Source organism: Vitis riparia, chromosome 17, assembly GCF_004353265.1.
Source record: "Vitis riparia cultivar Riparia Gloire de Montpellier isolate 1030 chromosome 17, EGFV_Vit.rip_1.0, whole genome shotgun sequence".
In the NCBI taxonomy this organism is placed as follows: domain Eukaryota; kingdom Viridiplantae; phylum Streptophyta; class Magnoliopsida; order Vitales; family Vitaceae; genus Vitis; species Vitis riparia.
The window spans coordinates 13,830,863-13,843,140 of record NC_048447.1 but is presented as its reverse complement, the minus strand read 5'-3'; the positions used below and the strand labels follow the sequence as shown (position 1 = coordinate 13,843,140).

General features: G+C 37.3%; 1 protein-coding gene and 1 non-coding gene across 2 annotated transcripts; both read left to right on the top strand.

The window, feature by feature from the left end:
• The first annotated feature begins 609 nt into the window (after positions 1–609).
• Positions 610–7,920, top strand: LOC117904585 (protein LONGIFOLIA 1). Its single transcript, XM_034817268.1, has 6 exons — positions 610–735; positions 856–2,119; positions 3,046–3,113; positions 3,635–5,728; positions 5,811–5,961; positions 6,896–7,920. Exons 2-6 carry the CDS (start codon positions 1,975–1,977, stop codon positions 7,729–7,731), a joined length of 3,294 nt encoding a protein of 1,097 aa, XP_034673159.1. The 5' UTR covers positions 610–735; positions 856–1,974; the 3' UTR covers positions 7,732–7,920.
• Positions 7,921–8,369: 449 nt separating this feature from the next.
• On the top strand, positions 8,370–8,441 carry TRNAT-CGU. Its single transcript has one exon. It is a non-coding gene; the product is annotated as a tRNA-Thr (tRNA).
• Positions 8,442–12,278: the final 3,837 nt, after the last annotated feature.

Genomic DNA, 12,278 nt, shown 5'->3' with positions numbered 1-12,278 from the left:
GGTGTAGGGCTTTCATTGACCACAGAGTCATTTCAGGCTTCACATCCATCTTTGGTTTTCTACATTTTGTTGATTCCCGCTTGTATTATATTATCCTTTAGTTTTTTAATGTCAACTCCCTAATTAATAACAATCAAGAAGGGTGGGACTTGGGAAAGGTGCAATAGAGTAGTTGATGATGAGGTGATCTCATTCCTGTCTCACATCCAAATTAATTATCAAACTAATAAGGGTACACTCTAATTAGTAATCTCATTTTTCTTATTCATTTCTTTTTTCTTCCCTTACCTACTTTTTTTCTTCTGACATTACAATAATTTCCAGGGTGATATATCAGAAGATTTGGTCAAAAGATATCCTTATGTATGATGTTTAGGGGGAAAATTGGAAAAGCCTTGATGTGATATGATTATAAGAAGTCCCCACCTGTGCAAGTTGGCACATTGAACACAGGGTAGGTTGAATCAACCCCATAAGAAGGTTTTTTCTTTTTTGCCTTTTCTGTTTGCTCTTTGGATATGGTCATTAGGGAATCTTAACCATGTCATTTCAGAACATATGTTTATATATTTTAATCATTAATGAAAAAGAATGTGGGGAGGGGTCATAAACTTGAGGTTAAAGGTTGGGGGTGGATGAGAATCTAACAGAGAGAGATAGAGTGAGAGACTATGCAGGTAAATTAACGAGTGAGTCAATGAGAAGGGTTTGAAAATGGCAGTTGGGAATTTGCAGGTAAGAAGAATGCTTTCTTTTTTTTCCCCTGATTTCCAGTACATAAATCCACTCTTCTTCCTCCTATATTCTTTCTCTCTATCTCTCTCTCTCCCCTGACAACATCACATGTTCATGCAGGCATCTCCAGACCCACCCACATACTCAGCCCACATGCGTGGGTGAGAAAAATGCCTGGAGGAGATATGACACGGCCATCCTTCCTCTATCTAGCTCTCTAAACAATGCCAATTCTTTGACTCTTTGTCTGCACAATTACCCATGTATTTCTTCTTTCATATAACAGGCTAGCCAATCCATTCTGGCTAGTCTTTGTTTATGTTCTCTGAGGAAACACTAGAACATCTCTTCTTGGATCTGCAGAAATTCCTATACAGTTTGCATTGATTTTTGCTACTCCTTAAAGGACACTGAAGGGTACTGTTGCAACTACCTGTGGGTACTGTGTGTAATGGGTATAGGGTCCCCTCCTTTTCTTTTGGTGCTTTTATGGTTTTCTCAGAATGCATTGCCTGATTTGTTCTATGAAAACCAATGAGGTTTCTTTTCTGGGTCACTTCTTTTTTTCTCGTGGTTCCTTTTTTTCATTTAATTGTTGCAGAAAATAAAGATTTGGGAAAATCTGTGGAAATCCCAAAATTGCCAGATGGAATCTTGTGGGTTTGGAATTTTAATTGAAAAGGGGGAGGTTTGACCTGTAACTCCTTGTTTTTGAGAAAGCTAATTTGTTGTTGTTCAGCTGTAATTAGCTGGAAAGAAGTGGGTGTGGATTGAGATGCATGGAGTAATTTGGATGATAGAATAAAGTGATTTAAGTTTCTATCTTCTAAATTCTGGTTTGGAAAATGCAATAAGTGGAAGTACATGAATTTGGAAGATGCTTTAATCTCTTGAGGTTCATAGGGTTGGTAGGAACTTAACTTGTGTGGTTTGGATTTTGCAAGTATTTGAAGGAAAGGCAAGAGAGAAGAGGGCTAGGGTTTAGGTATTTTTCTTGGCATCCCTTCAATTGACGTTTGACCTTAGAGGAAGAAATCCCTGATTTTCAACTGGGTCACAGGAGAATTTCTTAGATTCCTCATAAATTGTGATGTTCCATCATTGGTTCTAAAATTTTTGGAGAGCCTTCAAGATTTGTCTCATGGAAGTGGGGCCTGAAGTTCACTAGATTAGACACAGGATAATAGAGATACAGGAAGTGAGGCCATATTATTGTGTAGTTGAAGAGAGGCGGTGGAGATGGCTGCAAAGCTTCTGCATTCCTTAACAGATGATAACCCAGATTTGCAGAAGCAAATTGGGTGCATGGCTGGGATCTTTCAACTCTTTGATCATCACCATATCCTCACCGGAAGGCGCGTCAGCCACAAGAGGCTTCTTCCAGGTAATCCTCTGACTGGGTATTGCTTAATTTGAATTGTTGTTGGTTATTTTAAAGATGGGTGTTCTTTCTGTTTAGTTTGCTATAAATCTGTTGCTTCATTTCAATCACTTGTTATCTCTGTACCAAGGCACTGGTTGGTTCTGTAGTGAAGCTTGAGAAAGGTTTTAAATAGTATTTTCTTCATCTATTTGTTCTCCTTGATTTCCCCAACTTCTGGGTATCATGGAATCTCCCTCTGATATAATTTTATTTACCTCAATTCCTTGAATTAAAATCTAGATTTTAACTGGTTTCTGGCTGTACATTGACAGATGAAAATAAGATATCCACAATTGCTAATCTCAAAATATGATGGATAGGTTCATATTGTTTTTTTTTTTTTTACTATGATCATGTTTAATGCCCACGACATACTTATATATGATCATATGCATTAAACCTATGTTTGGTTCTTGGAAAATTTGAGGGAAAATGCAAGGAAAAAAAATAGAGCGGAAAAATGGAAGGAAAGAAAAAAATTAAGAAAAATAAAAAATATATTTAAAGTTAATAAATTATTTTTACATGCCATTTCAAATTCATTTCACTTATTTTTCCTCTTCCATAAAAAGGTTAAATGATTTGAAAATACTTAAGTTTTTAGTGAATTTAATAATATTTAATTTTCTTTCGTAGTTTCCATGGTAAATTAAACATGAGAAAATTATTTTTCTTAACACATTTTTTTTCATTTTTTCCTTTTTTCCTTTCCTTAGTACTTTCCTAGAACCAAACATAGATTTTTTCATGTTAGTATATTGGTTTTTTTGCATTTTCCATCTTATGACATTGTATTCTCAAGTACGGGATTTTCTGTGCATGCATCAGAATTTAGAAATTATTGATGTTGATACATAAAACGTCTAATGCTTTTGTTTCTTATTTAGGTAATTCCTACCTCAACAGCAGCCTGGAAACGAATTCTACTAATGTAGGCCACCGACATACTGCAGCAGTAAGAACTCTTAGTTCTATTATTTCATAATTTCTTCACCATTTTGACAAAAGTTCCCAAACTTATTTTATTTCTTTAGAATCACGAGTAGTTGGCATAAATATTTGTTGAGCTAAGTTGAGGCATGAATATACAATTTCTTCTAGGAATTACCATTTTTATCCACATATTGTTAAATTATCAATGATTCTACTAATGTTAATGAGTATGTTGAGAAAAAATCCCAAACATTGAAAATTTTCTGAATGATTACACAATATTGACATTTGTTTCATTTCACCTGGCATCTAGTTTTCTCAGTCCCTAACTCACTAAATTATTGCTAAATTTGATTTTTATCTATGGGCCATGACTTCCAAGATCCAAACTTTTAATTACATCTCTTTTCCAATAAATCTCATCTCCTAAAGTCCTGGTTCAAATTTACTACCAAGTTTTTAAATTGTTCATACAATTTCACCTACTTTAGTTTGTCATCTGATGATCTGTTAAACTCAAGAATGTAAAACTTGTGATTGCAGGGAAAAAATTCAAACAAGAGTGTGAATGAGAAACAAAAATTCTCCACAGAATCATCCAGAGTTTCATTCTCATCTTCGTCTTGTTCATCTTCTATGTCCTCTCTCGAATGTAACAAAACAGCTCAACCAGAACCCTCTTCCTTTGACCAAATCATTTTTCCTGAAACTCACTCAAGGGATCCAGCCATGAACCAGTTAAGTGCCTCTCCACAATTAGGGCGGCAATCGCTTGATCTTCGTGATTTGGTCAAGGATTCTATGTACAGAGAAGTCCGAGGGCTGTCAGTTAAGACTACAACCAGAGAAGAAGCTATGGGCCATGCCGTGAAGCCTAAAGACTCTCCAAGGCCTTCACGGCCATCCAAATCAATGGATGGATCTTATGGAGTTGGTACCAAAGGGAAGCAAAATGTGCCTGTTGATCTCAAGGAGTCTCTTAGAGTTCTTGCCAAGCTTCGAGAAGCACCTTGGTATTTCAATGAAGCTAGAGAACTTCCACGATCATCATATGAAGCAAAAGATGGACCTTTGCCTTCAATTCCAAAAGATGCTCCTCGGTTTTCTTATGATGGGAGGGAGATAAACCGCTTATCCTTTGAATCACGAGATACCTCCAAAGGCACCCCAAAGCTGAAAGAACTACCAAGACTTTCATTGGACAGCAGAGAGGGTTCCATGCGGGGTTCAAACTTTGATTCAAGATCAAATTCCGTTTTGAGGAATTTGCAGAAGGGCAGTGGCAACTCTAAAGACAATGCCCCAAATTTAAAGCAAATATCAGAGTCTCAGAAACGGCCTCCTAGCGTTGTTGCTAAGTTGATGGGTTTGGAAGCTTTACCAGATTCCATGTCAGCCCATGATAGTCAGATGGGGTTGATCAGAACCTGCCCAATCCAGGATTGTGATCACTTCTCAAGGTCACCTAAAACACCTGATCCAAGTAGTAGGCCAATCCAGATGCCCTACTCCCCTAGAAGCTCATGGAAGGAACCAACTTCACCAAGGTGGAGAAATCCAGATTCAGTCATGAAACCTATCTCAAGTTCAAGGTTTCCCATTGAACCAGCACCATGGAGACAGCAGGATGGAAGTTGGGGTTCTCTAAAACCAGCTTCTAGGAAAGCTCCAGCAAGGGCACCAAATTCCTTCCCATCTGTGTATAGTGAGATTGAGAAAAGATTGAAAGATCTTGAATTTAAACAATCTGGGAAGGATCTAAGAGCTCTTAAACAAATATTAGAAGCAATGCAGGCAAAGGGACTCTTGGAGACCAGAAGAGAAGAGCAACCTTCCAACTTTGGAACTAAAAGAGATGAGCCAAAATATACCAGCTTTGATCAGAAGGTAAGACTGGCAAGCCAACGAAAACCTCAACATGATACTGTTTGTGCTGCCACTGCTGGGGGGGCTAAGTCTCGAAGGAGTTTTGATTCCCCAATTGTGATCATGAAACCAGCCAAACTAGTTGAGAAATCTAGTATTCCTGCTTCCTCGGTAATTTCAATTGATGGTTTTTCCAGTTTCCATAAGCCTCAGGGTGGCAACTTTGCAGATAACAGAAAAGATTCAGTTAATAGCCAAACAGCTAAAGTTTTGACTCCTAAAATTAGTAGCAGAGATCATGTTACTAGTTCCATTGATAAGAGAAGCAATGTCAGAAACTCAAGAGCAGCACAAACTCCAACAAGGCCTCAACAGTTGCCTAAAGAAAATACCTCAAGCTCAGTAAAGAGCTCAGGATCTGTAAGCCCAAGACTACAGCAAAAGAAGCTCGAGTTAGAGAAGCGATCTCGACTGCCCAGCACTTCATCTGAATTGGGCAAATCAAGAAGGCAATCCCACAAGCTGCCAACAGAATCAAGTTCGCCGGGAGGAAAACGCAGACCAAAATCTCCCAACTTGCAGCAAAGTGATGACCAACTGAGTGAGATAAGTAGCGAATCAAGAAACTTGAGTTACCAGGGAGATGACATTTCTGTGCATTCAGACAGCAACATGGAATTCACCAGTACTGAACAGTCTACTGAGATCAATGGCTGCCGGAGTCCATCCATGAAGGCTGCCAATTGTCCAACTTCTGGCTTAGTAAAGAAAGTAGGTGCTTTTGATCTTTTTCTATTCATTTAACCACTCTGATCATCACTTGGTTAATCATGTTTTATTTTCCTGGTTTCAGAAATCAACTCCAAGGTTGGCCGAAGATGTGTCATTGGCAGAACTTGCTACAATTGCCCCCGAGCAGCCCAGCCCTGTCTCTGTTCTTGATGCTTCAGTGTACAGAGATGATGCACCATCTCCTGTGAAGCAGACACCAACTGCTCTGAAAGGTAAGTTCTTGCTCTTTTGAGAATTTGCCTCTTAGATATAGCACAAGACAATCTGGACAGATAGGAATTCGAGCACTGGAGGATCTACCACATCCAATATGTTGATGTATCACAGAATATGTTTGTTTTTCTTCTAAAAACCAATCTCACTACACAAATTAGGACATGTGTTAGGATACTAGTACAATTCTTGTTATAGGTCTCTAACACAGTTGGAGCCCAACTTTCTTTTAGTGCTACTATTTCAGTCCTAGTGTAGGTTTAGCTGGCCTGTTCAATGAATCCTGCATTTTCCAATGCAATTTTGAGAGAATCTGGAACCTGTGCATGCTACTCTTGTGGCTTTGCCAGAGCAAGTTTATATTTGGCTTCTTGATTTTCCATTTTCTTTTTTTCAGAGACTGGCCCAAAGATATATCTGCTCCTCATGGTCAGTGTGTCTCTTTGATCAAACAACATAAGATGCATACATCTGTTAGGCACCAAAGGAAAGTTAGTGAAGGATTAATGTCATTTTGTTTCAGGTAGTTAAAAATGGTCAATCATGTAAACGCTACATGGAGTGCTGACTATTTCTGCAGTTGCAGTTTGTTATTTAGCTGAACCATTTGTCTTGTTATTTCCTAAATTTAGGAGTGAAACAATGGGAAAAAGTAGAGGACAACAAAATTTTTAGAAAATTAAGGTTGTTTTTCTGTCAACATCTCTGTTGTCATGCCTACTTGTCAGTAGCAAGAATACTTTGACATTACAGCCTATGAAGAGGCTTGTGTGTCAGATTCATTGGAGCTGATTCTATCAGTCATGTATAGTAGCATGTAGTGACAGGAAAGGAAAAACATTCAGTTATTCTTTCATTTTCTTTATTTTCTAAACTAGAATACCTGAAAGCCTCTTTCATGTACCAAATCTAACTTGAATATTCATGAAACAGATAATGGGAGTTGGAATTCCAGCAACAATCATGATGAAGAGCAATGGAAGCTGAAGGATGATATCTTATCTAACAGCACAGGATCAGGCCTTACCTCTGAGATCAACCGCAAAAAATTACAAAATATTGAACATTTGGTCCAGAAGCTTAAACAACTAAATTCCACTCACGATGAAGCCAGCACAGATTACATTGCATCACTCTGTGAGAACACAAACCCAGACCACAGATACATTTCTGAGATATTGTTAGCTTCAGGTCTCCTCCTCAGAGACCTTGACTCCAGCCTCACAACCTATCAGTTCCACCCGTCAGGGCACCCAATCAACCCTGAGTTATTCTTTGTTCTGGAGCAAACCAAGGGTAGCACTTTGATCTGCAAAGAAGGCTGCTCTGGAACAGTTTCCAATCTGAAGCCTGACCAGGGAAAATTTCACCGTAAACTTATATTTGATGCTGTTAATGAGATTCTTGTGGGAAAGTTAGCTCTGGCAGGGCCCTCTCCTGAACCATGGATAAAGCCTGACAAACTGGCAAGGAAGACATTGAGTGCACAAAAGCTTCTAAAAGAATTGTGTTCAGAGATAGAGCAGCTTCAAGCCATCAAATCAGAGTGCATCATAGAGGAGAAGGAGGATGATTTTAAAAGCATCTTATGGAAGGATGTAATGCATGGATCCGAGAGTTGGACAGATTTTTGTGGTGAGATTTCTGGGGTAGTTTTGGATGTTGAACGTTTGATCTTCAAGGATTTGGTTGATGAGATTGTCATGGGTGAGTCGACTAGTGCGCGAGCCAATCCTGGTAGGCGTTGCAGGCGGCTGTTTGCAAAGTAGCATTGTTCCACTCTTTCTTCTTTTCAATCATCTCAACCTGTTCTGTTCTTTTTTGTTTGTAATTTTTTGTGCAAAAGCATAATCATTCATGGATAAGAAATGCAGTTCTATGCTGGGTTGTAAAGAAAATCCTTTCTCAGTGTATTACAACATACATAAGAATCAATATAATTACTGTTTTTGGCTTCATTTCCTCTGTACCCTGAACTTGTATAGGGAGACTCTTTATCTTCTGTCAATTATTGATGGTACCAACTTGAAATTTTGGTCGTAGATTGATAGGCCAAATCCTGGTACTTAATAAAAGTCATCTGCACAACCAGCCACATTCCTTAGAACCACAACACAAGTGGTACAGTGCTGGCTCTTCATTTGATTTTGTGTTGAAACAAATCAAGCTGCATGTCCACATTTCCTCAATGTTGAGTTTAAGCTTAGCCAAAATGTTTGGCAAAGAGATGGTCAATCCCGGAATGTTCAATAGGCTCTTGAATATCAGAATCACAAGTCATTCTTTACAAGATCAGAGGATGACAAAGCCCACCCAACAGAAAGAACTGGCTGGAAGCGTATTGAATAGGAAGTTGTTGCAATTTTTAGTAAATAATAGTATCTAAAATAACCTGACCACATATCATGCTTCCGTAGCATAGTGGTAGTGCGTTCGCTTCGTAAGCGAAAGGTCGCGAGTTCGATCCTCGCCGGGAGCTGCTTTTATTACTTTTTTTCAAAAATACAACTTCGATGTGATGTCACTATATTGAAGGAGACAAACATTTGATTGGTATTTACCAAATTGCCAATCTCATTAGTTTGGGTTGGGCCACAAGACCACCCACTAAGGTTTGGATGGACTTTGGGGTTAAATTGACCCAACCCAAAAATGATTTTCACCAAGCTGGTCCAGAGCTACGCCCTAAACTCCTACACGTAGGGAAATGACAGCTTTTGTGGAAGACTTCTTTGATGTGCTTCCAAACTGACTTAGTGGCATGTATGAAGTATCAATTGTCTCAAGTTAAGATAGAAGTAAGAAAAAGTACTTCTTAGAGAAACCTTCTTTTAACTTATATGAAGCCATTTTAGTATTTTAGACATGATAAAATTTGTATGACATTGATAATTTTTTTTTTCTTTTTGAAAATTATGATTTTGAATTTTAACTACAATAAAAATAAAAAAAATCATAAGTAAGACCTTGAAATAGTTACCTGTACTCAATACCTTATTCGTAATACTTCTGCAAATAAATTGAGTACAATTAAATTATGTTAATTTTGAAAGCAAAACCTTCAATTGCATGACACTTAGAGTTTGTTTGACAGTGATTCTATGAAGTGTTTCTAATTTTTCTAATACTTATAAATTTTTATCTTTCAAATATTAAAAATGTTAAAAATACTTCCTAAAATCATTACTCAATACACTCTTAAGAGTCTATTTGATAATGATTTTAGAAAATATTTTTAATCTATTTAATACTTGAATTTTTTTATATTTTAAGTATTAAAACACTTTTTAGAATCACTGTCAAGTACACTCTTATATTGACTTGCAAATAGGATCCTGAAATAGTTACCGATGTTCAGTTCACCTTACTCATATTATATCTATGAATAAATTAAGTACAATTAAATTATATTAATCATTAAAGCAAAACCTTCAACCGTATAACACGACTCATAAGTAGGGTCTTAAAAGTTACCCATGTTCAATTCACCTAACTCATAATATTTTTGTGAATAAATTGAGAACAATTAAATTATATTAATCTTGAAAGCAAAACCTTAAATTGCATGAGGCTTATATTAATTGACAAGTGATAGGCAAACCATATGACTAGCTCATATGATCAAGACAATTAGGGGCATTCCATTAACATATTTGTGCTTACTATATTAGAAAAATCAGATCTAAGAAATAATCACTTCATGTGCCAAGCCATTGCATGTGTATATATATATATATACTCATGTAAATTATGAATGAAATAAGAGTCTTTCTATTTAAATATTCTGCTCTTTTAAGAAGTACTGAATTAATGGAAAAAAAATGTGTCATTTTTGTTTAGAGAACTCTAGGGTTACTAATGATGCTTAGACTTGTGACAAGGGTCCTCATAATAATGACTCACCTAATTAAACTCAAATTTGAGGCGCCACAAAATCACAATGGTAAAACTCTAGGGGGTCAACTCAGAGAGGTTCCATAATTTCTTGACCATAACCGAACCAAAGTTGGGGCCCTAATCAGAAAACATGGACCTAAGCTAAAGGACCACATCCACAAGTGGTCCATTCTCTAATGCTAGCACGAAGAAGAAAAGAGAAGAGGAGAGGAGAGAAGAGGAGGACCACAGCATACCCCATCAAAACCGCTGGGTCTTATCTAACAAGGACTTCCCCTCAGCACGCCTGTAGGAGCCTCATGGGCCCCTAGTCCTACACATTACAGGGTGAGACTTGAGAGCAAACTACAGAAGCTCTTGGACTACATGCATGTTCTCTCCTTATCATATGTGGCCTATGCTTGGGGCTGTCCTTGTCATTCTTTTTCCTTCCTAGGTCCACTGTACAAACCTTTTCTTTGATGCCACTTTGAAGAGTACCCCTTTAACCCAACTTGCCTCCTGCCTCTCTCCCCTTTAAATTTTCTTGGATCCTGTGAAATGTCCATACTGTTGCATTGCACCCTCCGTCTAGTGGTTTTCACCTTGTCACCTCATCGCCACTGCTGCACATAATTCCAATCCTTTTCTTGGAATGGATTCTTCCATCTGTTGTTCATGCCCTGACTTACAAGCTTTTTCGCCAGCTGTAGCTAGGTTTCTCTAGGGTTTTAAATTTACTACTTAAATTGTTATGTATTTTAATTCGGATAGAATTAGTGCCAAGGAGCTACAGCATTAATTCATGCATATTGTCTTCACTATATATGTAGATGCAAATTGGTGATATGCTTTTGGATAGTAGGGTTGGTATGGATTGGCGCATGAATATATATGTATATGTATGAGGTGGTGTGTGGGCTGTGGTTTAGTCTAGTAGTTTGGCGTGGTGGAAGATGCACTTTTATGTACATGTGACATCAGAGAGAGATATGAAGGCCAGGCCACCTGACTTTGTCAGTTCTTGGAGTCATCAATCTTTCCCCATTACTAAACCAGTATTTATTGTCATTGTTTATGCTTGAATAACCTCTCAATTTTAGCACCTTGATCAGTAACTTCTTAATCAGCATTCTTTTTTAAGTGCATCTTTTCCTGTTGGTTTTGGTGAGCTTAATTTGATGCACCAACATATATAGCTTTCAAGATACCTTGTTATAATTCCGATCGAAGTTCATTAGCAATGCTTTTGATCAACAATTGAATTCACCAGAAGAATATATAGTTGATACTACTGACAACATATATGCCAGAAGAATATATTATTAATTCACGCCTAGTTGGGAGATTAATAGGTCGATTCGTCAATTAAATTTTTATTTTTATTTTTTCGAGTATATTCTTTGGGCTTTTCAGAAATTGTGTTGCTGTACATGATCTATAAGCATGCCTCTCAAGTACTCCAGAGCTGGAACTAAGCTGTGCTTGGCATGTATGTTTTGACCTCCAAAATGAGGTGTACAGCAACTAGCAATAGCATAATTGTGACATAGGGATCATATCAGTGCATTTGTCTATAGGCTCATGATGAGTTTGGCCAAAAATCATGATCAATAGATCATGTTTTTAACTCATATTTGGTTTTCAGAAAGCCACATTTGTTAATGTTGATAATGAACATAAAAGTTGTGTAGTTACATATTGAAATAGTAATAATAATTATCAATAACGATCTTTTTCATCTGGGAATTTTGTTTTGTTACTGGTTCGATGTAGGAGATCATGATAGGAAGATCTCTTTCTTCTAAATCCAAGTTTTGGATGGACCATCACCTAACTGTGCATGGTCATGTAGGGGAGCTGCAGCCTTTTCCTCCCTTTTTCAGCAAAGGGAAGTGCAAATATACCTCTGAAGACTGCAATTTGATCAGTCCTTTTATCAATATATGACACCATATGAGCCCTTCATTAATCATTTTACTTCCATTCACTTTTGATGCAATCTACTTAAAATAACAAAGTCACTCAATATGTATTCACCAAGCCAACAATCAGCTCGGCTCATTTAAAACCCTAGAAGCTAACCAGTTTGTCCAAAGAGAGAGCACCATCCAATGGCATTTTACTTTAGTTTAATTAGTTAATTTCAAAGGCATACCTTTTAGTACTTATGGCCTGGAATACAAGGTAGTGTCCAATCTTAGAAGTTCTTTTCTGATGTTCTTAATCGGATAATTATTAAGATGTATAGAACCGTTTAAGTATTCATTTTCTCATGGATTTTTCTCAATCAATTTATTTCAAACACATGCAGCATTAATTTGAATTTTGAACAGTTAATAGATAGCTGGCCATCATTAATCATTTCTCCTGTTTTGCCAAATCCTAAACCCCATGTCAGCTTTGCATTAGCTAACTAGGTACTGATCATACAACCAGG